The 27,443-nt window shown below is 49.2% G+C and overlaps 1 protein-coding gene across 3 annotated transcripts; it reads right to left on the bottom strand.

Annotated features, from left to right (window-relative positions):
- Positions 1-1,456: 1,456 nt before the first annotated feature.
- On the bottom strand, positions 1,457-27,443 carry CABP1 (calcium binding protein 1). Of its 3 annotated transcripts, none has more exons than XM_086623499.1 (7): positions 26,841-27,443; positions 9,693-9,869; positions 6,027-6,057; positions 5,192-5,335; positions 3,835-3,944; positions 3,278-3,425; positions 1,457-1,482 (listed from the first exon to the last, which is right to left on the bottom strand). In XM_086623499.1, the coding sequence occupies exons 1-7, from the start codon at positions 27,441-27,443 to the stop codon at positions 1,457-1,459; spliced, it is 1,239 nt and encodes a 412-aa protein (XP_086479625.1). The 3 variants fall into 3 exon arrangements, with proteins under 3 accessions (XP_086479625.1, XP_009980291.1, XP_009980292.1); XM_009981989.2 differs by lacking the exon at positions 26,841-27,443 and adding an exon at positions 14,532-14,576; XM_009981990.2 differs by lacking the exons at positions 9,693-9,869; positions 26,841-27,443 and adding an exon at positions 14,532-14,576.

Raw genomic sequence — 27,443 nt, 5'->3', positions numbered from 1 at the left:
ACCTGGGAAATGAAAGATTGAGATGGAGGAAGCAGAAGGATACTGGTCCCTGACCTTCCAGTTGGAGTAAGGGGGCAACTGAGAGGAAAACAGCTCCCGTTTACACTGAGAAACACAGAGCAATGATGATGCCCTTTGAAGCCAAGTAGAAATTAGTCCCCTGGCAACTTGTGGCTGAGCCTCTGCATAGAGGAAGGGGACAACTGTAGGTCTGGCAGAGTAGTGGAAGGGAGCAGGAGGTTAGGAGCATCTTGGGCAAAAGGGAGGGAGGATGAGCATCTGATGTATCTGGAAGCAGCTGGTAGGGCCTGGAGGCTGCTGTTGTCACTGCTGCAGTCACATGCAGCATTTTTGAGTGTGAACAAGCTGGAGAGCAGGGCACTGCCACACAAGGAGGCTCCCAGCCAGTCCCTGGCACCAACGGTTTTACCGCTGAGCTCCCACAGCACGGCCCCCACTGTGCATATGCTCACAGTTGTGTTTGAAATGGTCTGGAAATGAAGGAGTTGGCTATTGCTGCCTATCCCCCACCCACCCAGCTCCCCTCTATGCCCTTCCTTCCCTTGTTCCTTGCCACGCCACCGCGGGGGCTCTCACCTGCCCCCTTGCAAGCCAGGGGGATGCAGAGATGGGGACCCTCCACACCACCCTCGCCAAGAGTCACCTCCAGGCCCCTTTGCCATGAGGGCAGCAGGAGGGAGGGCAGAGCCCTGCCACAGGCTTAGTGGGCAACAGTAATTCCCCTTCCTGCAGCAAGGACTTGCCTCTGGACCCTGGTGCAGACGCCGAGGTGTGCATCTGCCACAGCCTTTCTGCCCCAGTCCAGCCACCACCTCTTACAGGGACATCCAGGCTCCACATCATTTCAGCGTGCATATTTATCGCTTTCCCCCCACAAGACATGTATTTGAATTTACTTTTGGTAAACATAACAACAGGAGATGCAAATATGTGCTGGGGAAGCATAAATAACTCCACACAGATAGACACACACACACAGACAGCAAACACAGACACGGTTCACCAAGGGAAACCAAGAAGTGCAGAGCACGCCCTGAGGCTGCCACCAGTCCCAATGGCTTTGCTCTCATCCACCAAGCCAAGAGGATTTCTCCTGCTCTTGCTTTGCAGCAGCTGGTGGGAGAATAAAGCTGGGGAGGAGGAGTCTAAAGTTGCAAATATTCCATGAAAGCATCATGGCAAGTCCTGGCTCTGCAGTTTCCTGCAATCATCTCCAAGGAATGGTTCCAGTTGTAGGAAGTTGCAAGTCTTTCACAGTGTGAAAGGGTGGAGGGGCATGGGGACCACCAGGAGGGAGGAGCAGCAGGTCATCTTGCAATGTCCCAGTTGCAGCCAGCCGATAAACCTTCATGTGGGAACATCGGGCTAGATGCTCCATCTAGGTCCTCTTCTGCCCTCTCTAAGGTGCTGATTCTTCTTTAGCTGAGAATTACCTTCAACGGGACATCATGCGAACAAACTCTGCAACCAACAAGAAAAGACAGCCCTGAAGCAGAAGGCGTCCATGGTCCCCAACCCAGCTCTCATTCCCTGGAGACAGCATGCAGCCGGGGTGAAACCGAGAGTCCACACACTGCCAGCAGGTCGGTGCCACTCTGTGACTGGCCCAGGAGAGCTCACACAAAATGTGTCTCACTCCTTGCATTAGATACAGTGATAGGATCCCACTAGCAGGTCAGTTCATTGCCTCAGACTCCTTTCCAGCCAGTGTACAGTCTCGTTTTCACAAGCAGCTCCTTGTGAGACACCAGGGCAAGTGTTGTCTCCCTTCATTGTAACTCCAGGGAACCGCCTTGGGAGCACAGTAAGATTTCTTAGTAAGCTTGCTACTTCACAGAGACACCAGTGTGGGAAAGCACTGGTGTTTTGGTAGGTACCAGCATTTTTGTAGAGAAAAGTTTACTTTGATAGACTTGTTATTTTGCAAGATACAGGTTAACTGTAAGGACACCCTGGATCTATTTCTTCACCACCCTGCAGCCTGTGAAGTCAATTACAGTTGTTCAAATTGAGTGTAGATGCCATCAAATAGAAATGTGTTTTCATTCTGCACTTGAATTGCCAAGGAACTAATAACTCTGCAAAGAGGAGGGCAGTGGAAATTACCCCCTTGACTTCTCCTTTTCCATTGATGGAGCTGTCCTTTGACAACTAAAGCAGTAACTCACGGAGAAAATGATACTGGGATAGCATTTCATGTATTTTAGCTGTCTAACATAATTTAGCTGTGGGAAACAAGGAGAGCTACCGTCATGTAATCAGCCAGTGCATTAGAACAACTGCAGCTACCAGACACTCTCTAGGGAAACACTTCTAGTATTTTAGCATTTCCAAAGCCCTCAGAAGCTTCAGTAATCCTGAGTACTGAGACTCCTTGTCATGCAGGAGACCCAGGAACGCCTCTGAGCCAAAAAAATTATGTCAATTTTATCTTAATTCTGTAGTTCCCATGCTTCACCTTTACTGCAAAGGGATGTCTGGATTTGCACTAGGAAAACGAGCAGCCTGCCACACTCTCACACCTTCCAGCTCTTATATCCGCTTAGCTGTCTGATATCAACTGCTTCCCTTGCCAGAAACCCTGAGCTCTATTAATATTGTTCCTGCCATGGCTAATGGCTAGGACAGTAGCCTAACCACTCTTATTTTTCCAAGTCCTTCTGGCATGAAAAGTGAGAGAGGAAATTAATTATCTCTGGGATTTAACATGACACCTCTAGATTAGATATCTGCAGTCCTAGTGAGCACTTCTGATATGTGACCATCTTCTGGCATAAAGGCACAGAAACAAATTCTCTATAAACCCAGGTAATAAAGTGAACCAGAGGAAACGGAAGGTGCAATGCATTCTCCAAACCAATCCAGCCTCCTCGCAGCTCTTCCAATAGATTTAACAGAAAGGAAAATGCCCCATAAAAAGTAGGCTGGCATAGCATGTGTGTACCAGAATCTGCTTCTCTGTGACAGGCCATATCTCTTACCATGCTAGAGTTATGGAGAGAGACCCAAGTGAAACTGAGATGCAGCAAAAGATGATACACAAATGAATACTTCAGCTGAGGAATTTCCTGTGTGGGCAAATATTCTCCATTTTCCTTAGCAGATTGGAAAAAAAAACCCGTCTTGTTCGCTTTTTTCTCTATACTTCAGATGCCTGGGCCCCAAGCATGCAAATCTTCCCTTCCGCTTCCACCTCTGAGCTGAAACGCTGACTCATACCAGAGCAGATGAACAGGGAGCATTCATCCCTTCTCACCTTCAAAATCAACCCGCCCATCTCCATTCAGATCCACGTCCCGGATGATCTCTTCAATGTCCCGATGGCCCACCTGCTGCCCTAGAAGCTTCTTCATGGCTTCTCGCAGCTCGCTGGTACTGATCTCCCCATCACCATTGGTGTCAAACTGCGAGTACATGAAAAATACCAGCAGGAGAAACACAGTTAATGGAAACGGATCTTGCTCTGGGTTGGATTTTGTATTGTCCTGCTCCTGAGTACCCTATTTTTCCTGCATTCCTTTTGTGTCCCTCCTTTTCCTCCTTTGGGTGCCTTTTGGATCCAGTCTCTCTCTTCTCCTCAGAAACCCCTTGTAACTCCTGTGCCTGCACCAGCTTTTCTCTTCCTTGCCTCAAGGGTTCCCTTATCTCGGTGACTTTTTCTGCTTCTCCCTTGTTTCATGCCTGGCTTGGTTCTTTCTCTGTCTTCCACTGTGCTGCTCCCTCCTCCTCCTCTTCTCTTCCCCAATGAGTCTTCTCTCTTTCCTGCCTCCTGTTGCTCACCTCTCTGGGGGGCACGCGATAGGGAAAACTCACCTCTCTGAAGGCATCACGGAGCTCTTTTACACCAATCATGTCTGCTGTTTCTGCTAGCAGCTTTGGTCCCATCAGCTCAACAAAATCTTCAAAATCCACATGGCCACCCACTTGGGACAAGATGAAAGATCATGTGTAAGAACTCCATGCATTAGCCAAGCCTAGTACTCACTTTGCATTTCTGTGTGCCCCAGAAAGAGCTTGGTTCTTCAGGAAGCAAAGCACAGAAGGTGCAGGACAGTGGAAAGAAAAGCAGAGGTAGTTTTACAGTGTCTCTGTATTTTCTGGATTATGGGCAAGGGTGAATGAGCCCAAGCTTTTCCATCCTAGGCTGCCATGGACTGTCACATCCTTACGGCATCACGTACTAGGTGTTACAGACTTGATCATTCTAGTGCTTACAGCAACCCTCTGCTGCGCCTGTGCCAAAGGGTACGGCAAGGGCACAGCATGACGTTCCTGCATGGCCTGGGCAGTGCCCTGCAGCAGTGGTGGAGTCTTGCTCCATCAGCAGTGGCTAATGTATGTCCAACTGTTTATTCATCATGTTAGTCCTTTTTCTTGTTTGTCCCCTATCTGAAAGCTGGCAGTAACACTCTAAAATTCCTAAGCACTTGTGTGCCAGGGTTATCAGCCGCTTTTCCGTATGACCGGTTGCGTATGTCACAACTGTTTTCCTTCTCTTGGCCAAGTAATCTGTCCTTTTCACATCATTGTGTGTCAGAAATAACATGCACTATATATCCTTTTCCCACCTGGCTGAGGGTAATACCCTACACTGCCAAAGACAAGAGGCGGCAAAAAATGATGGTGAAAGACAAGGGGCACAAACAGGGTTACAGTGAATCGGGCACGTTTGTCACATTTTTCCATGACTCCAGCAGATGCCCCGATCTGTCACTGCCAGCACAGCTCACTTGCACTCCATCCCCAGGCACACAGCAGATCCACTAACACCCACCACAGGGCGAACAGCCCATCCATCACCCACTCTGACCAAAGAAGCTCCATCTTCCCAAGGTCTTTCTTCAGTCTGACATCCTCTGACATCAGCTTTAATATGACAACACCCACAACCTGTGCACTGATGTCTAACTGCCCGCATCAAGGGCAGTTTTATACCTGACAGCGTAAGCATGAAGGACAACTCTTCCCGAGAGTGCTCCCACACAGCACAGTCCACACAGTCCCTGCATGAACTGTTAGGGACCACAAACGAAGAGATGATAGGGAGCAAAAATAAGAACCAAGAAAAGAAAGGAGGGAAAAAAACAAAGGAAAAGAGACAGCAGGAAACTGAGAGAGCCTGAGACAGCGATGCACAGCAGCAACAGGAAGGTACAGCTAGGTTACTCACGGTTCATGTTGATCTGCTGGGAGAGCTCTATTAGCTCCATCTCGGTAGGCATGTAGCCCATGGTTCGCATGCAGTTCCCCAGGTCCCTGCAGTTAATAAACCCATCCTTGTCTTTATCAAACTCCTTAAAGGCTTCTCTTAATTCTGTGGGAGTGGATCCAAAAAAGAACAATATTGTCAGTGACAACTTAAAACACCTTTTCCAAAAAAAACTCCTCAGAATCAGCAGCACTTTATGGGGCCAGATTCCCTAAAATAGTCTTTATTTTCCCAGCAGATCTCCCTGCAAAGAGGCAACGACCAGAGCAATGTTAAGCTCTTCTATCAGCAGCACTGCTGATTCATTCCTTACAGGAAAGCTTGCTTGGACTACAAGTGCCATCAACTGATCATTCCTAAACTGCACTCCCTAAAGAAACTGGAAGCAGTGTGTTTTCCCAACTTTTACCCCTGCACTATATTATTTAGCACTTATTGTAGGGATTAGAAGGTAAAACAGCTTCCCTGAAGCCATACTGTTGTATCATGCTCTACAAGACTTTCTGTGGGAGCTGGGGCGGACAGCAGTTCCCTGACAGCTAACATCCCATTACTTTACTTAACCTCCCACCCTGAAGAAGCTGGAATGGATGCATATTCCTTCACAGTCAGCACTTGTGTAGTTTTACATGTTATTTGTTTTTGCTGGAGTTGCCAGGAATTCTTCCAGTAATTGTGTCCTTGATTTGCCCCAAATTATTTTACCCCATGGGAGCCAACCTGGAAGTTGGTAGGTTGCCAGTAGGTTTTCACTGGGCAGGGAGAAAGGTAACACAGAAGCAATGACAAATTTTACCTTCAATTTCTTCTGGACGCAGCTCTCTATCCTGCAAAAAGAGAACATACTACGTTAAAACTTGCCACAAACATAGTTTCAGAATAGCACTTGTTGGTGCAAATAGTTCTGGGACAAGCCAGAAAGTGAGAGAAGAAACAAGAAGGTGATGACATGTTTAATACCGTCTACCTAGCAAGGCTCCCCAGCTCTCCTCCCCAACAGGGCAGGTGTTGGCCTGCACACTTCGCTGTGGAAGCCCCTCTCCATCTCATCTGCTGGACAGGGGGATGACAGGTGCTCCCTCAGAACAGAAGAGACCTGGGCCAGCACAGCAACACATGTGGCCTCCCCACCTGATAGCTCTATGAACACCTTCATGAGGCTCCTACATCATTCCCCAGCACCAAGTTCTGGAGCCCAGACCGGCCCTGCAGCAGTTACGATCTCCTCTAGAGATCTGATTGTATTTCCTACTGCAGCTCCTGCTGACACAGCGAGATCAAAACAGCTGGAAGCAGTCCCTGTAACCAGCAAGTCTATACCATCGTCTGCTTGGATCACTGTCCTTCTGGCAGGACAGAGACAGCCACGAGCTCTCTTACAGCCAACACCCCAGTGCCATCTCCTACAGTCAGTCCCCACAAAAAGGTAGGAACTTCCCCCTTCCCCCCAGCCTCAACTCCATATACAAGCATTTTGAAACCAGGCAGACACACAATATATACATCATCAAGGTCATCTACAAACAAAACAGGACAAGGATTCACCATGTTCAGGAAACACTGCAACTTCAAACATCCAATCTGAATTTCTTGGAAGAAGGGGGAGGATATAAAAGAGTATAGGAAAATTCCAACACTGCACCAAGAAGAAGAGATGAGCATAAAAATGCACTGCTTTCTGGTTTAAATGCCCTTTCTAATTCCTCTCATGGCTCCCAGGCATAAATCCAAAACATCTGAGAATTTGGAAACACAGAAACGCGATCTCTCTTGTCGTCTCACTCTCAGCTTTTCCCCTCAACCGTGGGGAGTTTCTCCTTGCCTTCCAGGTGTCCTCCAGTCTCACCACACATCCCTGGAGATGGTGCCCTTGATCAGTTAGAGAAGGATGATCCTTTGCTATTTAACCACAGGCTCCTCTGCAAACGCTAATGGCGGCAGCTCAGAGTGCATAGCAAACTAGGACACACACTGGTTTACGTCTGTGCAAAAGTGGGCTGTGCCAGAGAAATGACCAGCTTGCCACTTATAACCTTCCCAGAGGCATCTCTGTGCTGGATGGAACTGTCAGAGCGCGCTGGCTCTGCCGTTTCATCCTTCACAGACCTGGTATTTTCAAACATGTCATCCCATTTGTTCTGCTTTCATCAACATCAAGTAATAAATCAATTCAAACTCCTCAGACCGACGCAGGAGGCATTATTGCACCCCTGCCTTAGATAGAACAGCAGATGAAAACCACCCATGATCAGTACCAACACCTCGTGCACTTCATTCCAGAGTCCACAAATATTAATCCCCAGAGATACTGCCAGGTGCCAACAGCCGGCTTGGCACGGCAGCAGAGGCAGAGGCTGGATTACCCCCCCCATGGTGCGAAGGGTGCTGTGACACCCGCAGCAACCCCTGTCTCGTGAGAGTGGCTGGGGTGGGACCCAGGCCAAACTCCAGAGCAGTCGTCATGAGACCATCCTCCTCCCCGCTCACTGGAGACCACGTTGCAACCGACATGACTGACACATGTCAGAAATGGGCCTCAGCACCGGCTCTGCTTTTGCACACCAAGGCATTTGCGTTTGCAGGGCTCTGAGCACATCTTTGCACATGCAGATCCGACCACCAGAGAGCCACAGACTGCGAATGCAAAAGGAGAGGGAGGGTTTATGTCCCTCCAAAAATCTGACTCAAGCGACAACTAACGTCATGAAGAGGTTTTCTGTTTTAAATTTGAAAGAAGATCCCCTGAAATGATAAAGGGAGAAAATTGCTTGGGAAGAAATGGGCTGAATCACTCTAAAGCTTTTGGAGAACATATGGAAAGAGGAATAAAACTGTTCAAGGAGTTTAGATCCTAGATATGAGCAGAGGTGACCCTCAAGGAGTCCGTTGTACATAATGGTCTTACCCTCATTTATTTCTGTTCTATGCACAATAAATCCTGTTGGTCTAGAGTCAGTAAAAGTAAAGCTGTTTATCAGATGCACTTATTCTACATCAGGGTAGTTAGAGACACCACTAATCCTGTTTTGGAAACTTCTTACGGTACTGTGAGTTTCCAGGCCCTAAACAGGATGGATACCTGTCCAGCTGTGAGCCTTCTGCTAGGGAGCTGGACCTGCTTCCTATATTGGGTAGTTCTGTGCATGTGTGCTTGCGTGAGAATATTACATTTTGTGTTTTAGTGGACTGGCCCAAGGAATATGTGATCACTTAGTGGCTGCAGGTTAGGAAGAACAAAGCTATTTGATCAATAACAACAAATAATGACTCTATTTTGGGTTGTTGGTTGAAGAAGAGGTTTCAGAGATGAAGATCCAAGTGTCTCCTACAGCTGTAGATAGCCATATTAACACAGGAATAAGGCAGAGACTTCCTACAGAGGCCAGAAAGCTCTGACTCTCAGATAACTGGGGTGAGCTTTGTTTCACCAGAAGAACATGGAATGCACTGGGTGAATATCCGACAACGCACATATTCACTCATACGTGTCCATAAAAAGTGTGTTAATAATATGTTTGCGGGTGTCTTTAAATTCATGTTACTGTAGGAATCAAATATTTATGTGCAAAAATATAAATATACAATACTGGGGTGTATATTTCTGTATATTTAACATGTCCAGGTGTATACATTTGAATTTAGATACAAACACTTGTTTTTATTGTTTGTATATAAATGCATATATTAGATGCATATGAACACACAGTTCCAAATAGGTGTGACTGAATGTTTGGATGGATTTTTGCTGTTTATCTGTGCGTGTACGGGCAGCAGCATTTGGTGGTCTGGTACTATTTGCAAATATGAGGACAGACTGATGCTCTTTGGTTTATTTGGCCGGGATTGCTACAGTGTTGGGTGGTGTATGACAGTATAAGAGATTGCCTTTGGGTATCTGTGAGGAGGCAGGTGCACGCTTATTTCTGCTGGTACTGGTGTGCTCACTGTGAGCTGATAGGAAGAGTATCAAATATGGGCATCTCTGTGGGACGGCTTGTTCCCAATACGGATTCCCTGATTTGCATTTAAGTGGCTATTTAGGCCTTAAATGCTAATCTGAGCCTCTGGGAATGAGATGTGGATGTCTTGCTGGAATAACAGCTTTGAACACTGGACTCCTCCTGAGTCCATATGATTATGTAAGTCCTGAAGTCCTAAGTCCTTCTCCTCAGTCCATGTAATTATGCCTACTTGAATGTAGGCTTGGATCTATCTTCCATAGCTGCATTTTTAGAATCCTCCTTTCTTGGTGTTTAGCCACAGGGATATCTCTGCACATCCTTCAGGTTAGACATTTGCCTGTGATTGTATTGGTACTTGGAGCTGGAGCCGGGATGCTCGAGTCCCAGGGCTGGGGGTTACAGAGCTCCGCGCAGACGGAGCATGCGGGCAGCTCCGCATCCCCGGCTCGCGTCCACGTGGCTTTGTGCATGTCTCGCCCGGCTGGGTGTAACTTACGTACAGGCTGCCTGTTTTCTGCGAAGCCCTTCCTCAGGAAGATGCATGCTGGCCCCAGCAGGTTGTGCATGACGGCGCAGTTCTGGGCCAGCACCATGAGTGGACCCTGGTACTCGCAAGCCGATGGCCCCTCTTCGCTCGTCTGGACAGCCTTATAGCACGTCTTCTCCTCATGGCGGATCTTCCCAGCCAACCAGCAGCAAGCAAACAACACAACAGAGGATGTTACCTCCCCGTCTCGCCCAGCCGTTCCTCTGAAGTTTTACTGAACCGCCTCGCAGATATATTATTGCTAAATTTCCTTCATCTGGTCCACACCGCGTCCCCCCCACTGGTCTATTAGGATTCATACAGAAACAGTAAGTCCAGGAGTTCACTTTCAAAAGCTGGCAGAAGTACAACCAACCAGGAGGATTTCACTTTGAAACGACATCAAACTCTCAGCACTGCTCACATCTACCCAGACACAGCCCAAAGGGCCACGCTCCCACTCTGAGCCCCAGAGTTAACGATCCCTCGAATGAGCTGCAAAGGACGAGCACACCCCAACCTAACAGCACGTGTGCCAGCCTGTGCCCAGAGCCGCCCTGGCACAAAGACACTGCGTTAGGCTCTGCATTACATTTCAGCAACACAGCATCACACGCTTTATAATATTATTAGAAGGCCGTTTATGGCATCAGGTGGCTCTGCCAACTGCAGGCTCACACTCCCTGTGCCACTTCTAATTAGTTACGTCCCCAGGGTCTCAGGCAGTTACTGCGCTGGCCTCTTCTAATCGCTGACAGTCCCAAAGTGGAGATCAGGCACGGGCACAACATTTTTGTCTGTTTGCATTTGCACGTATTCCTAAATGCACACGTCCTGCTAAGCTAGGGCTCCAGAACAGAATCCAGCACTGGATTTTATAAGGAGGCACTGCTTTCCTTTTATAGAAATGCATTTCCCTGGCTCTGCAAGAAAACTCTTATCCTGATATTCCCATGCAGCTATAAAAAGCCAGCACAACCCACAGGACCCTTGGTTTTATAGAATAAACATTAATCATACATCAGATTCCTCTTCAGGAATGATTCTACTTTTACAGCCGGTGTTCCCAGGGGTGATCAGAGAAGCTCTGTCAATTGTCATTGTCTCTATTAACCCTTTCCTTAAAGCCTGAAGTGCTTTTTCAGGCTAAAAGACCAGAACACACATACACCCCATTCGCACCTGTCCGAGTCTATTGTATCTACTTGCTGTGTCTGCCATGTGCTATTATACCACACATGTGGTTTGTAGTTCACATTTTTGTACACAGTCTTACGCCAATCTGCTCATGTTTAGTGTCATGTGAATATCAAGCATCAAAATAAAACCAACTCAAAAAGTAAGCCATGGAGAAAGAAAATGATGAAGCAGAAAAGCATTTTCATTCCAGTCATGGATGAGGAAGAAATCTGTCTCTGATTAAGTCTGACACATAGGACACTTGTCCTTAAAAACCTGAAAGATGAGCATCCGTCCACAAATGGCATATTACTAGCTCAGCTAAATGTCAAGGCATCTGTGTTGAACTGCACAGCTTCGTGATATCAGTGCAATGGATTTTCAAAATTACCAGCTTTATTTCCTGGCACATTTTCCAGTTTAATATACCCAATAATATCAATAACTTAAAATAGCCCACATTGCTTCTGTGCTTAATTCCAGTGAAGCCATGTGAAATATTGAAGGCCCCACAGCCCCTAATCCTTGTTTGCTGACCCTTCCAGTCAATAGAGTTTATTACCAAGCCACGGAGCAGTACCACAGAATGGTCATCCCATTATTTTCCTGTGCAGATAGAGATTGCCAGTTTGATGAAACAGTTGCCAAGAGCCACCAAGGATCCTGACCAGACAACTTGATGCAGTGCCAGGACGACAAGGTGCACGGCTTAGCAAGACCTCGACAGGGAATCCCTGCCCTGCTCTGCCACTGCAGGCAGGATTTAGGGCATTCAATGTTCCCTTTGCCAGCAGCCTCCTAGGTTTCTCCTGCAAGTATTCCCACAAGTTCCTTCCACCATGTTCCTCCTACACCCTGGCAGAGCCAGGAAGGGAGCTGTGATATGGGTACAGGGCAAAGCAATGTCAGCCACCCATTACAGGGGAAACAGCAGCGTGCACAATAAGGAATATGCAAGGACAGGACCGGGGAACACAGGCTTTCCCTGTTCCTTCCCCAAGCAAAGGACCACTGCTCTTCCTGGCTGAGTCCGGCCCTCAGCTGTGCCAGACTAGCAGATTGAGCAGAGAGAAGAGACTGGGCTGATTTAGAGATGGCTGTAGTGATGGTGAAGGGTGGCAAAGCGAGGGACTTGGACGCCAAAGATTTCCCCTTCTGCACAGCAGAAGCACAACAGGATTCACGCCATTTTCCTGCCTGCGTGTCAGAGGGACTTTGCAGAGCGGCAAGCCTAAGGAGCCTCTTCATCCCGACTGCAGTGCCTCTCAGAGGGAATGGCAGCCAGGCTGGCTGCTGGGATCACCAGGGGATGGTGATCAGTGACAGTGGGAAAGTGAAGTTGCCAACAACAGGCGTGGAGACAAAGCCTGCGCATCACCACCAAAACAGGCAAGGTGCCCCCGTGTCAGCCAGACCAAGCCAGCTGGTACCTGGGAGCAGCTCCCAGATTTCGGGTTGAAATCGTGTATTCAAGAGATCGGTCTGTCACCCAAGAGCGGCTTCCATATACGTTGTCTACAGTCCCTTCTTTTTACCATTTCAGCAAAATTAGTTTAGATAAAAGTTGAGATAAAATCTGAGAAAAAAGACCAGGGTCATAAAACAGCCGAGTGAAGTTGTGCAATGTTAAGACTGATCTGCAAAGTCTCCACTACAATCACGTGTGTTGTGATCAAAAGAACAGCAGAGCCCCAGGACCTGTCAGGATAAGTGCCCAAGGCCTTAATTCATGGATAGCTGGAGCCACGTCCAAGAAATTCTCTAATTCAGCTTTGCAACTTTCTATCTTTAGTCTTGCCATCCCAGACCTTCTAACTAGGCACAAAGTGCGTTGTTCAAAGCAGCTTTTAGGAATGAAAGCATAAATTACCTAAAAGACTGACGACACAGAGCTTCTAAGTTCTTCAATCCATTTTGATTCAAGCAGCCTGGCCACACCTCAGACTTGAGCTGCAATCGCCTTGGTCATGTTGAGCTCAGTGGCAGCCCGCTCCTTTTATTGCAAATTGGAGGCAACCTACAAGCAACTGAGTTGGTTTTTCATATGTGCAACATTTGGATAAACCTCAGCTACTTCTGCCTCTCCCTGAAGGTCACCCTGACCTAGGGATTGGTCTCAACACTGCCTAACTGCTTGGTGATGAATTCCCTCCTCGTGTATCCCAGCTCCCCCGCAGCAGCGCTGTGCCATTGCTGGCCTTGTTTACAGCAGCCGAGATAACAAGCAAACAGTGTTCCTACACAGAAGAGCCAAAAGTCCAGCCAAAAGAAACTCCCTTCTAGGGAGGTCCTCTCCCCAATAGCTCCCTCCCAGAGGAGATTACCCTGGTGGCAAGATCTCCTGGGTGGAGCATCCTGATGGCACTGGCATTTCACTGTCAGCAAGGTCTCCACAGAGGCAACTCCTCATTGCAGTACTTCAGATGCTTAGCATAACTTTTTCATTTACGAGGAGCGAACTGCACAGGTTTTTGCAAAGTTATTAGATCTGCAGCAATGTTAAGTAAGAACTGTGCGGCTGACGGGTACACAGTGCTGCGAGACCTTCCTCAGTCAAACAAGAAATATTTCTGGGGCACGTCATTCCCGTCTCAATCTAGTCTCTAACAGCAGAATGGTTCCTGAATCTAATTCGTCCTGGGATCACTGTAAAACCTCAGCACAGAGCAGACTGCAGGCTGAAGCCTAACAGATACACATGGCAGCTCGCAGATGAAGTCCAGCTGGGTCCAAGCATGTAGACACCGGCCATGCTGATGTGCAACATGATGCATGAACACGCAGCCAGGGCCCAGTGCGTCCTCTCACAGAGGCATGGACAAACAGATCACAGGGAAAAACAAGCTTCTGTACCCAAACACACACCAACAAAACTAGATGTATGCATACGCAAGGATGGATGTCCATAAAAACACGTGCGTGCCTACATACAGACTTGCGTGCGGAAACCCGCTAGCAGGTATACACACAGCACCATACGAGCAGGGACACGCGTGTGACGCACACAAATTGCCCCCCATACACTCACCACAAACATTGCACACCTGCTCACGCACCTCAGGATGTGTACGTAGGGACGTAAACAGCCAAGGACACACACGTATTTCGGATGGGCTCGTTAGCTGTGCATATTCTTACGCACCAACAGGAATACACACGGATACACGCCCATTCACATAGACATGAATATATGACCCTACAGAAATGACACATATGACAACTCCTGCAGACACCCCTTGACTGAAGCACATGCACACACACACACAGACTCACTTACACACACAGGTTACGATGCCTGTACAGAAAACGTGTGCCAGCATTCCTGTGCACGTTGACAAGCACAACCTTGCACGTACCCAGAGCCCAGCTATACACACGCACAGAGCAGGACACAAGCCTACTCACATATCCACACACACGTTTATTTACACACATGCTGTGGCACCAGCATCCCGGGCTCTAACGGCTGCACTTGCACGAGCAGTTCTCACAAAAATAGACTGTTGAAGAGAGTTGAACCCTGCGTACACATCTCTGCGTTTCTCCCACCTCCCGCTCCCATCTGCCCACGACGTCACCCATCCCAAGAAGCAGGGCTGGAAATGCACAATGCACTTTGATTCAGGGGACATACCTTTTTTGAGAGGTTTCTCAGTGGAGACTTCACACAGTTGCCCATAATATGCTGAGTCTGCCTTTCCGGTGGACTTGGTTATAAAGGAACTGAAGCAATTGATCCCATTAAAGGTATTCCTTGGGAGCAAAGCAAGAAAGGCAGTGCCAGGCAAATCCAAACAGCTACTGGCTGCTGGGGCTTCCCTCTTCAGGGAGCTTTTTCTCTCTCTGCCTCTCCCTCTCCGTGTTTTTACTTTATGTTCACTTTCTTGAAGAGATGAAGCAGGAAGGAGAGGGAGGGGACAGAAACAGACAGAAAGAGAGGGAGAGAGAGGGAGAGAGAGAGAGAGTGAGAAGGGGAGAGAGAGGGAGGCGGATGTATAATCTACATCAGATTAATGTTCAAATCCCTCCCACCCCCCTCAATCTGCAGGCAAGATTGTTTCACTCATGGGAGAGGGCTGATTCAGGGAGAATTAAAACAGAGAGGCACCGCAGAAGTTATTTCAGTGATGAGTTCAGTGAATCCAGCTAGTTTGGGTCCACACAGCCTCTGAACATCGCATCCCTACCCACCCCCCTTCTAATTCCTCTTGGCTTTTCAATTACCAGAGAGCTAGGCTGGCCAGAAGGCAATCCACTTAGGGGCTTGAAGCAGAGTCCAGAGCTCGTTTTGGAGCAGAAATGGACCATTTATCTGGGTGGGACCTGTTTCAGCTTATAAATGCCAGCAGACACAGAAGTCCCTCACTCTTTTTCTGCCACAAGTGAAAGCAAGCCTGAAGGCAGCGGTCCAGGGACCCTACAACACTCTCAGCCCCAGGATAGTAATTTTTAACCACAAGGGAGAGACCTTGAGCCAGCCTTGCTGTAAAGTTTTTCCAGCTTTCTGCAAGTAGAAATCAACTGGCAGTTTACCTGCACGAGTCTGCCAAAGATGGGCTCACACCTGAATCTTAAATCTGAACAGCCCCAGTGTGAAGAGCTACCTCCTTCAAGAACTGAGAAGACCAAGAAGACACTGCTCCTACACCCTGTGTATGCAGCAGGCTGGCTGGACACTCAGGTGTTCAGCTGAAAGATTTCACAACTTTGTGAGTGTGGTTCCAAACAAAAGACTCTACAAAGATCTAATCTGAGGGCTGAGCACTTGCACCACATGGGTTTTTTGTGCACGAGCCAAGGACTCACTCTCCTGTTGGCTCTAGGTCTATAGGACAGGAAGAATGAACTATCAATGTCACAACAAAGCAGGGATTTCTCTGCTTCCACCCTGATGGTGCTATGGCAAATTAAGTATGATTGTAAGGTGAATCAATAGTTGCTTTAGAGCTTAGAGGCTTCTTCCACCTGAGGAGATGAGCTTAGGAGTCCAGCCATGTCAAGAGTCAACAGCTTCTCCAGTTCTAGTCGCAGCCAGAAGTTCATGGCCATGCGGGATAGGGTTTCTTGTTCTTCCTTGTAGTAAATACTGCCCAAGAGTGAAGGCAGTGGAACAGTCTCCTCTCAGATCCCCTCAATGCCTTCTTCGCTGCATGGCCTGGAAAGGAGCTGTAGAGAGGTCCACAGGCCCTCCAAAGCAAGAACACTGGAAGACACACCTTGAACCCAGGGCAGACTGAGACAGGGACAGAGCAGAAGGGGAAGCTCTGGTCTGAAAGATCTCCATAGCAGAGCCCATCCAAGGTGGGTTGGGAAGCAAAACATTCCTGAGCTGGCTCTGTCTCTTGCTGTCCCAGTGTGACGACCTGTGACACTGGGGAAATACGCAGTCATTCCTTGGGGACTGTGCCAGCCCTGGGCCATGCAGTGGGGGACTGTGCAGGTGGATGTTGAAACTCCCCACCCCACTCAAGGCTTCCCATCTCTAGCTCTATTTCTCTTTCCCCTCTCAAAGCAGCTAATGGCATGCTGATCTACCCTTGGCCAAAGTGCCAGCCGTTAATAATGTCCTCTGTCAGCTGGAGCCATTCCCCAGGCTCCTTGTTTATTGACGGAGGGCTTGTCTCCCTTGAGCAGAAACTGCCACACAGCAAGCGAGGCGCCTGGGCTCCTTCCCGAGACAAATGACTCCAATTCCAGAAGAGAGAGAAGAGAGAATCGCCTCCCTGCTGCTAATGAATCTCTCTTTGACAGGCAGCACAGAGGCCAGGAACGCCCTGCAATTGAGAAGTGCCCGTCTCCCGCATCCTCCCGGAAAGAGAGAATGGAGCAAGGGAGTCAGGCATCTCCTGCCAGGAGAATCCTTCACAGCCCCCAGACTGCCACAGGACAGCTTTGGAAGACAGGCATTGAATGTGCCTTACAGAGCTCTAAAAGCCTCTCAACAAAAGTTGAGATGCCCACCCTCTAAATATTAGCTTGTACCAGAGCATTTGGAGCCAGCCACCATGGCGCGCTGCTGCATTTGCCTGCTCTCCTGCTTTTCTTCCCTGCAGTTGCAGGCAGCTGTAGGAAACATGCAGGGCAGAGTCAGAGGGCTGAGACCTGCTGCCAGGCTTGGCAGGGAGTTCACAATCCAGGAAGGGAAGAAGTGATGGGAGCTCACTTGCACCAGGTTTGCAACACAGTCACAGTCCTTTGACTCTGCAAGAACTTTGGCAGAGCTGCAAGGGGCCCAAGAGATGCTATCGTAAGCAATTTTCTTATCTCCTTATTTACCCTGGATCTCTTAAGAGCAATTGGGCAGCACATCACAATCTAGCAGGCAGACCCTGCTGACCTCTGACGAGGAAAATCACTCTCTACATCGGGATGCTGCTCCAATCACCACCACGGGCAGCTTAGAGATACGCAGAAAAGTGGAGTTGGCAGAAAGGTCATTAGAAGATTAGGTGAGAAGGAACATATTTTCTCCCTTCCTCCAACTGATGCTGCCGTAAGAGAACAGGATGCTGAGAATAAGTGTGTCAAAAACATTTGTGTGTAGGTGCTGATCTGTGGGTATGCCTATATCTGGGGTAGTCAGTGTGCGTGTGGGAGGGCTGCACATGCATGTATACTGGTTTTCCCACACTGTTCTTTGTGGCAATCACACTGTTCTTTTAAGGTCTAGGGCTCTGTTGTAAACTTTCTCAAAATCGGTAGAACTTTGTGAAAAGCGAGTGTTGCCTATGTGCTCGCATCATCTTCTCTCCCCTGAGGTCCAAGGCGGGGAGCAGAGACCTCAATGGACGTGGTTTGGCATGAAGCGAGGCCTCAGCTCACTGGAAAGAAGCATTTGGCACATTGACTGACCTGAGCACAGCGCAGGGAGGAGGCTGGGTGACTTGGCATTCAACAGGGAGTGATTTAGGTGGTTTAATATGTCTGGATTCTTTAAAAAGCAGCAGTGCCGTGCTTTGGGCTGGCACCTTTGGCAGAAATGCTCAATTCCATAGGAAAATGTTGGATCCCACCATAGCCAATCACTTGGTAGCTGCCAGAAACTTTAACCAGTGGCAGCAAATATCCAATAGCCACAACAGAAAGGACAAAAGTAAATCCAAAACTTGGGATTGCTTATCAGACTGTAGCTTTTCTCGGCAAAAAGGTCTAGTGGAAGTATAGATTTGTAAAGGGAGACTGTTCAGATGCCAGGCCCATTTCAGTGCACGGTTTTTCACGTGCTGGAACATTATATCAGATGGTTGTTCTCAACACAACACAAACACTGCAACGAGGCAATGTCAGTCGGTAGGAGGGTTAATCTCTGAGAGGAGGATATAGTAAAGCAGGGAAAACTCATTCCTAGCATCTTTTCACTGAAGTCCATAGCTTTACCTAAGAGCCTACTGCACGCTTCAAAGATTTAGTATTTTAAAATAAGCCACCTTATTAATTTATCCTGACAGAGTAAGAATTTTTGGTCTATATTTTCATATCACTGAGTGGAGAGTGCACATATTGATTAGTAGCTTTCAAACCCACTCCCAAGCACCCTTTAGCTGCTGGCTATAGATCTGTATCTTACAAGAAACAACCTAGACTTGTTTACTGGATTACCTCAGATGAGCCTTAACACTTGGAATTGTTAACATCCTCCCATTGCCAGTGCTGTCAAGAGCCTTATTTCAAAGCTCCTGACCGCTGGAACATGCACCGACACTTCGAACTTCTGTGGCTGGCTTCTCTCTCTTCCTTCTGTGCCAGGCTTCCTAGTGCTTTCGCTGCACATCGAGATGTGTCTTCTAACCTTGAATGAACCTTGGGTGGTTCCATATTCCAGTCAGACAAGTACAGGTCCCTCTCAAGGGGAGGCACCAGCAGGTATTGGTGGATGCAGTCCAGATCCTCATCTAGGAGGGGAATATTTCTGCAGAGAGTTTGGGAACTTTCTTTGCTGTCAGCTGTTCCAGGAAGAAAGTGTTGCTGACTCATGCTGTGCATAATATTCTCTTCCATTAGAGCAATTGGATCATATTCAATCACCAACAGCAGAAAGGTTATTAAAAAGACCAAGGATATTTTCCATCCCTCTCAAGGTAACGAAGCCTCGACTGTCAACTTTTGTTTAGAACAGCTTTGTAATTAGCTAGCTTTATTCTCTGTTAGATGAAAAGAGATGGGAATGTGCCATCTCCTGACACCTTCCATACAGATCTGGTCCATGTACTCTGCACTAGCCCAGCTTCCGAGTCCCTGCACAGGAGATGTGTGGGCCAGTGCACAACATGTTGTGGATGTTTTCTGCTTTTAAGATCATCAATGGGCTACAAAAAGACAAGCACAAGCTTGACAGACCAGAAGCTGCTGTCACAATTTCGTCACAAAGATTGTTTAAAATAAACCTTATGTGGTCCCTTCCCTTCGCTCTGGGATATGAGAATTGTGAATCACTCTCTGTCCGTCTGGGACTACGGCAAAAGCAGCTAATTCTGCCCTGGATCCCTCATCTCTTTCAAAGTAAAAGGGACAGGGGCCAGTACTTGGCTGGCATGCTGAGATGCTACAGAAAGCGCTGTTTATTATTAGGTGAGCAGAAGCCTGAACCTAATAATTGGTTAGAACCAATACTAACCAAATGCTCCAAACCAGTGCTGCAGCGTTACACGAGATACACTGCTATAAAACCGAGGTCTGCCTCACTTTTGTCTTGAGTAAGGATCTGGCAGCACCTTTAGAAGGATCAAACTGTGTATCCCAGCATGAGATCTCCGGCTGTATCTCAACATAGCTGGTCATAAACTACCAAAAACTTTTTTGTGTCACTTTGGCAGAAGGCAGTGGGGTTGCTGACGGTTTTCTCTTCCTGCCTTCAACCGTCGTGACATGATGCCTCACAACATTACACGGTTGCCTGTTTCTTTCTAAAAGCAGAGAATGTATTTCATCTGTGTGGGATGAAGCAATGCTATATATTCTTTCCAAAGACAGCTGCAAGGTGCTAAGTACTCTATGAGAGGAATGAGTGGACGAAATATCAGAATACTGCTAATAACTTCATTCATAGTATTGAGTTCATGGTCTTATGCTGGTCCAGAAAGCTACTGAAAAACTAAATATGAGCATTCAAGCTACAACAGCTGTTTGTCTTTATTTCTAAGTGGGGCATTTGATTGAAATTGGAGGATGATGAGTTCATGGGCACTGCTGTTGCTCTCTGAGGTCACAGGAATGTCAGAGGATTATTGAAAGGGAGCCCAAAGTTGGCTAGGTGTCTTTTACTGGATGCACACCATATAGCTGCTTGTTATTGGAAATCAATACCACTCATGGACTCATCAGGGAAAAACAGTTACTGAAACTGTGATGCTACAAAAACCACAGCTAATTCAGCTGACAAACCTGCAGCCCAGCCACTACCTCTAAAGCTAAATTCTTCCCTGACACTTTGTTCAAAACCAGTATCGTGCGAAACAAAAATCAAGGCGGTATAGGTTGATGGAATGCACAGTGGACTAATTCAAATGATGATTAATTTATTATTGAAAGATTTTCTTCTCTCAAAAGATAAGCTGAATCTAACCAGAAGGTTTGTGTATTTCAGTGCATTAGATCATGCTGCTGTATATTTCATGAACGGAATATTTAATGAATGTTCTTTTAGCTTGGTTTTATTTTTATGTCTTTCCATGTCCTTTTAAAACAGATTTGTTTAAAAAGTAAATCACTGACAAAGATTAATGTTTGCTGGCAGACCCACTGCAGGCAGGAAGCTTATCCATTGCCCCTCAGTGATTCTGTACGTCTGGCTCCCATCCCTCAAGCTCTTTACAAACAATAAACGTGATAAATTCTTTTCCAAGCTGAGAAAGGGAGAGCTGAGTGGATGTGCTCAAATGGAAAAATATTTGTCTGTGTCCATTCCATATAGAAACCACGTGAGACGTACCTGGGAAGGTATGGCAGGTGTCGGCAGGCAGGGCTGCACGCAGACGCCGCTCGTATTTAAGCACAGGACTGCGTCACGTACAGAGGTGGCTGCAGAGCCACAGAGAAGACTTAGCGGAGGCCGCACTCGTACGGGCGGCTTGCCTGCAGACAGGACACGTATACGAAGGCTTTTTATGCCGGGCTACATGCCCGACGCGGGCTGTGCCAACACATGCAGGGACGGAACACGGCGGCCGTACGAGCCCCACGCAGGTACCCGGACCCCTGCGAGGACGCGCCTGGCCATCCGCGGGGCGCGCGGGCCGGCTCTCGCCTACAGCACGGGAACCACGGGGCTCCCCCGGTCCGACACTGCCCGAGCGGCCCGGGCACCGGGCAGAGGCCGGGCCCCGGCGGCGCGGGCGGGAACGCGCCCCGCGCCGGGACCCCGCCGGGCCCCGAGGCGGCCGGGCCGCGCAGCAGGGGGCGCGCTGGGGCCGCCGAGCGCCGCGGGCCGGGCCGGGGCCGCCGGAGCGGGGCTGCCCCGCTGTCCCCGGGAGCCCCGCGGGACGGTCCCCCGAGCCCCGCGGCGGAGAGAAGGGCTCCGCGCTGCCGCCCGCAGCGCCGTTTCCCGGAGAGCCTCGGCGGGCCTGGCCGCGCACGGCGGCGGCTCGGGGCGTACCGCCGGCTGCGGGAGCGGCCCCGCGGCCCCGGGACACCCTGCCCTCTCCGCGCGCTTTGAGACACTTCTGGGGCCGGGACAACCCTTCAGAGGTGCCTAAGAAGAGGAGAAAACTTCGAGGGAGGCTCCGGTGTTTCTTCTGTTTTCTTTTTTCCCTCCCAACCTGTACACCCACGCTCCGTACCAGCGAGCTGAGATTTCATAATGGGATCAGCATCACTACAGCATTTGGCCATGTTTAGCCAGAAGAAGTCTGTTCACCCTAAATTATTGTGCCGATTAACAGGGTAGATGACTACCTGTTAGAGACTGTTCTCAGTTTGCCACGAGCCCTGACACGCCGCTGCTTCACCTGCCATACAGCATGGTACAACACAGCACGCCAGCGCCTGCAAACCCACACCTCTCACCTTCACCTTTGCCATCCCACAGCATGACACCCAAAAGTTTCCGTTGGTGGTGTCACCGGTCCAACACAGCCCAATGTGCTGCAGCCTCCCTCGCCAATACACGAGGGCAACTGAAAACTTCGTTACTGAGCCATTAACCACTCTCCCTCGGCAGGGCTGGCTCTCTGGCGGCAGAGGTCCAAGCGTGGTCCTGATGCAGCGACTGCTCTTGGGCAAAACTCCCGTTAGAGTCAGCTGAAGCCAAAGCCAAAACCATTGGAGGGAACAAGGTCATCCTGCAGATGAGGAGATCAGAAGGGTGAGAGGCTGAACAAGGCACTTTTTCCCTACCCACTCCTGGCTGGTTTAGAGGAGAATGTTCTTGACATCTGCTTCCCACACTGGCAGCCCAGGGACACATCCTGCCCCAAAAGGGGCCACATCTGTCATCTTGGTTTGCTGTCAGGACCATTAAGACCTGTTAAGAAGAACTGAACCTCATGAGTAAAGAAAGATGAAGCAGGACAAGAAAAGGAAAATTACCCAGGAAACACAGATTCCTTCCCTATTTTAATGGTAATGTGGCCGCTGACATTAAAGCGGAAATGGGAGACAGTACAGCTAGGAGAGGCTTTTAACTCCCTGTACAAATAGAAATACAAAAGCCCCTTTGGCCACAGTGCTAACAGCAGAAGTCCGTAAATATTTAATGATTCCCTACGGCATTGTTTGACCCCTCTGATCCCCATGCTACCAGAGGCAATTGACAGAAAACTGTTAGGGAATCACTTCACTGAAAAATTTAACAGGCAGGCAGGGTGTGAAAGCTAAACGGCTCTGAAAACGGTCAGGTCTCACATGGCAGGATCGCTTGCAAATTAATATTGCATAGCAAAGGGCCGGAAAAAGCTCTTCTTAAAGGTGCCAGCTAGGCCAACGCTGTGGCAGAGGGGGAAAGAAGCGATGAGAAGCGGCAGGTTTCTGTGCCGCAGTACCCGTACAGCGCTGTGCGGTGTGCCCGCTGCCAAGCTGCTGCTGCACCGTAGGTGCTGCTGCCGCATCACCGCTGCCCCGGGAATCCTGCTGCCACAAAACTGTTGCGTCGCGGTCCCTGCTGCCACCGCACTGCTGTCCCAGTCTCTGTGCTGCTGTTGCTATTGCTGCCACATTGATAAACCGTGTCCTGCTGCCAGGCTGCCACCTCACCACCATCCTGGCTGCTGAGGGATCACTGCTCCTCTGCTGCTATGGACATGCCACTGCTCGATACCGCACTACTGCTAAGCTGTGTCCTGTAGCCACGCCATAGGCACTATAGGACTGTCACACTATTCTGCTCTGCAGGGGTGACAGCACGCTCCTTTTTGCTCCACGACACTACTTTACCACTTGGCCACTCCAACACTATCCTGCTAACAGGCCAAAATTCTATGAAACATCCTCCCCACACTCCCTTTTCTTGCCACTTTCCCACTTTGCTGCATTATCACACACACGTCCCTTGCCAGCTACGCCCGTGAGTCACTGCACTGAGCTACTGCTGCTGCAGGGCCACGTTAAACCACTGCTGTCCCACTGTCACATGCACTGTATAACCAGCCCGTACTCACACTGCACTTCTGTCACCAGGTACACTGTGGCATTGCCCTCGTGCTAACTCACAGCCGTGCTTCCAAAACTGCGGCATGGCGGTAACACCTCGCTCGCTGCCTTCTGGTACAACGGGATGGTGCTGTCAGATCAGCACAGCCCTTTGCTGATACCACACCAGAAGCAATCACTGCTGTATAGAATAGCTCCCGTCTGGAATATTGTATTACTACATCATTGGACTGCTAAAGTCTTCTGTCAGGCTACAACACTACACAATTATCACACCCGTGCACTGCCAAGCTCCTACCGCATGGCACCAGTATCACATCTCTGTTCTGCCACAGGATTGCGTTACCACACCACTGCGTTGCCAGTGCTGCGTTCTCCAGGCGCTCAGTGCTGCGCAGCACTGCACGCTAACCCCGTCTAAACTCCACGCAGAGCGCTTTTCTGCAGCTGCCTGGCCGCCCCAGTGTGCAAACATGTCATTAGACTAAGATGACATCCTCATTTACACTAATACATCATTACACTACCCTACATTTGTTAATTCATGTAGCACTCAATTACGAAATGGTAAAATGCCCTAGAAGAGTATTATTGCTTTATTATGTTAGAACATCACTGCACCAATCTAGCATAAGCCTAATTAATAAAATATCACTGCATCCTGTATCCTGGCAGTATCTTAGCATTCTCCGGGAGCACACACCCACAGTGCACTATATTGCTGTACTGGTTATATAAACACGGCACTTCTGCCTTCACTCCGTCTTTTTTTCTGCACAGCTACAAATCTGTCTCCCTCAGACACAGCCATGTAGTCCTGGGCTGCTCCTTTTTGCTGTTACTGCAATACCGACATCCTCCGTGAAGTCATCCCTGAAATCTTTTCTGCGTATCTGATTGTACCACTGTAGTGTCTGCATCTGCGACCACATCACTGCACCACTGTGGAACAACAGGGTGATGATGTTCCACATCTGTAGAGCTGGGACAAGATATACTGGTGCTGCTGGACCACAGTGCTCTGCTGCCGCAGATACGCATCGCTGTGCTCCTCTCCTGTGTACTGCAAAATTACTGTTTTAACTGTTTCACAGTGGGCTGTGTGGGCTGGAGAGAAGTTCTTCTATTAAATAAATTATCTGCTGAGCTGTTGCTCTCTTCTAATTACAATGTGGAGCAGACTGGTGTTACAGCACCTGCAGCCTTATACTGCAATCCTGGACACTTCTGCGCCTATGATCCTGCCTCAGCCCAGGCTGCACCTTGGGCTCCTGCAGGTTTAAGTCCTTCCTGTCTCAAAACATCACTCACATTTTGACACAACGCTTAGCATTTGTTCCTTCACTCACAGAAACAAAATTTCCATCATTCAATTCCATGACAGAATTTCTACAGTTCTTATCCTCGGGCCGGTATTCATCCCAGGATTTTGATACCACTAAAAAAATCTTCACATATCTTTTCCTGTAACCAGCTCTTTGTGTATCCTACATTATAGTTCCCCTTCTTCTATCCACAAATCCTCCATATAGCCCTACTACAGCCCAGTCTTAAAAGCCAGTCCTAAAATCTCCACTAGATTGTAGTTCTCTCATAGTTACTTCAAACAAAGCGAGCGAGAGATGAATACAGAGAGAAACAGGAATAAATAGTATTAGGCTCTAAAAGAAAGATGTTGGTGTTTGTTCATAAGCACTGGTGCAACGTGCCCAGTGAAAGGATGAAACTAGAATTGTATCTATCTCTCTTCTGTAAAGGGCATTGTTCAACACTGCAATTAAATTTTGCTAAATTTACAGCTTTCCGAAGTGTCTTATGACACTGGAATGCAAGCAGCAAAGCAGGTAGAAAAAAGATTCAGGTAAGGATTGAGTTCAAAACTGGAGAGCTCTCTGTGAGCGAGAGCCCTGGCATGGATTTGCTTGTATTTCTGACACTTTGGGCACATACAGCTCCATAGTCTTAAAATCTGTTCTCAGATACATCCTCACTTTCCTCAGAACTACAGGGACAGCACAAGCCAGAGCTGAGCCCACAGATTTCAAAGTCTAGTGCTGGAATATTGCTTTTTGTAACCTGGTTGAGCACCTAGCCACTCACCATGCCCTTCCTTATTGCTACTACAAAATTTTAATCTAGACTTCAGGTACACCATTGGCACAGGGAGGGTAATATTTGCTCTGAGTTAAACACAACTGTAGCATTCATAAATAACAGACTATCCGTGAGGATGCAGAATTGTTGAGGTGGACAGATGTGGTTTGATTTTTCTCTGGAGAAGTCAAGATGAAGAAAAGTAGACAACGATTCCTGACACCAGATTAAACAGATAACGGGTGTATCACCTCCTTCCACCCAACTACAAAAATTGTTCTCCTTCTCTCCATAATCTTAATTTAAATGCGCACACTGCAAAGCCTCCCAAACCCGCTTTTAAAACCAAAAAAACAAGCCGATGACAACAAACCCCACAAACCATAATTCTGGTTTAATCGATCACTTCCAGGGCTGGAACTTAGCCGCCCAAGCTACTGGCTTATACCTATAATTGTGCTTCTGGGAGATTGCAGTTACATTAATCTTCCTGGAGATTACATCTCCCAGTAACATCCCTAAATGGCTGTAAAAGAAAATTTCGAGCCAGTCTCCCTCTGCCTTTTCATTTTTAGAGGGTAACCCTGTTGGGTAATTTCACTACCAGAAGCAGCTAAAAGCGACAGCTTTGTACCAAAAGAGCTTGCAAACACCGAAAGCATCTGTTCCATCCTAACATAGTGACTGGGAAGGCTTCGGAATTGGGTCAGGATTTTTTTTTTTGTCGTCCTCCCCACTACCTTCTCCTGACAGCTTCTGCCATCAGAAATGATTCATATGCTGATTGTACAGAAATGTACCATAAGGAGATGTAAACAAATACAGCAAAGCAAGGCGGGGAGCCAGAGCGATGGAATCTAATAAGTAAATACATTTTAAAAATTCGCTTCTCTGACTCTCACCCTCAGCAGGCAGAGCCACAACTTCCCCCGGCGGCAGGGAAGCACCGGCACTTCCCCCGCCAGCACCACCGCGAGCGCCCGGCCAGGCGGGCGGGCGGCCGGGGGCTGCGGGCGGCCCCGACCTGCGCCCCCTCCCCGGCGCGGAGCCCTCCTGGGTGCCGGCCCGCAGCGCCCCGGCGGTGCCGCATCGCCGGGAGAAGTTCGGCGGCGGCGGCCGGGAAGCAGCGCGTTCACAGCTGCGGGCTGCGCCCGGAGGCGCGGGGTCTCCGGGACGGGGGGGCGCAGGTCCGTGAGCGGGCGGGAGGAGGGGGCGCGGAGGGCAGGCGGGGAAGGAGGGAGGGGGCGAGAGGCGCTTTGCCCCTTACCTGGCCAAAGACCGAGCTGAGCATGGGGTGCAGCTGGTGGAAGAGGGGGTCCGCTTCCACCGACCGATCGCTGCCGCTGGACTTGGTGGAGCACTTGCTGCTGGATTTGGACAGAGGTGAAGCGCCTTCCGAGAGCTTTAGGGACTCTCTGCTGGACCTCTGCCTGTGACTGAAGAAAAAGTCCTCCTCTGCCTCCTCCCCATCCCTGTCTGAGAGCTGATGCTGGTCCTGGGGGTGACCGTGGCTGGCGTGCGGCGGGAGGTGGTGGTGGTGCCTGGATGTCCGCACCGGTTCCTTGCCGCTGCCTCTCCTTGGACCTCCTTCCGCCGGCTCCGGCTGGCTATCCCCCCGTCCATGTGACAGCTTCCCCGCGCCCCTCGCTCCGTCCTCCCGGGCGCCCGGGTGGCACAGCGGCCTGCGGGCACTGGGCTCCCCGGGGAGCGGCTCCTGGCTCTGCTCCCTTCCCGCCTGCGCGCCTTGTCCTCTGCCGTCCCGGGCGCGGCTGCCGCGGGGCTGGGGCTGGGCGCCCGCCGCCCTCCGGCTCCCCGCCGCCTTCAGCAGCGAAGTGCGGGACTCGCTCTTCGCCATGGAGGAGCCGCTCAT

Source organism: Tauraco erythrolophus, chromosome 19, assembly GCF_009769465.1.
Source record: "Tauraco erythrolophus isolate bTauEry1 chromosome 19, bTauEry1.pri, whole genome shotgun sequence".
Lineage (NCBI taxonomy): Eukaryota > Metazoa > Chordata > Aves > Musophagiformes > Musophagidae > Tauraco > Tauraco erythrolophus.
Note: the sequence above shows the minus strand (reverse complement) of the source record. Positions and strands in the feature narration are given on the sequence as shown.

Coding starts and splice junctions, on each gene's coding strand:
- CABP1 (XM_086623499.1), bottom strand. CDS start 27,443: ATGAGCGGCTCCTCCATGGCGAAGAGCGAGTCCCGCACTTCGCTGCTG. Junction 3,426..3,834: donor TCCGTGATGCCTTCAGAGAG/GTGAGTTTTCCC, acceptor ATGTACTCGCAG/TTTGACACCAATGGTGATGG. Junction 1,483..3,277: donor TGGGCGGGTTGATTTTGAAG/GTGAGAAGGGAT, acceptor TGTTGGTTGCAG/AGTTTGTTCGCATGATGTCC.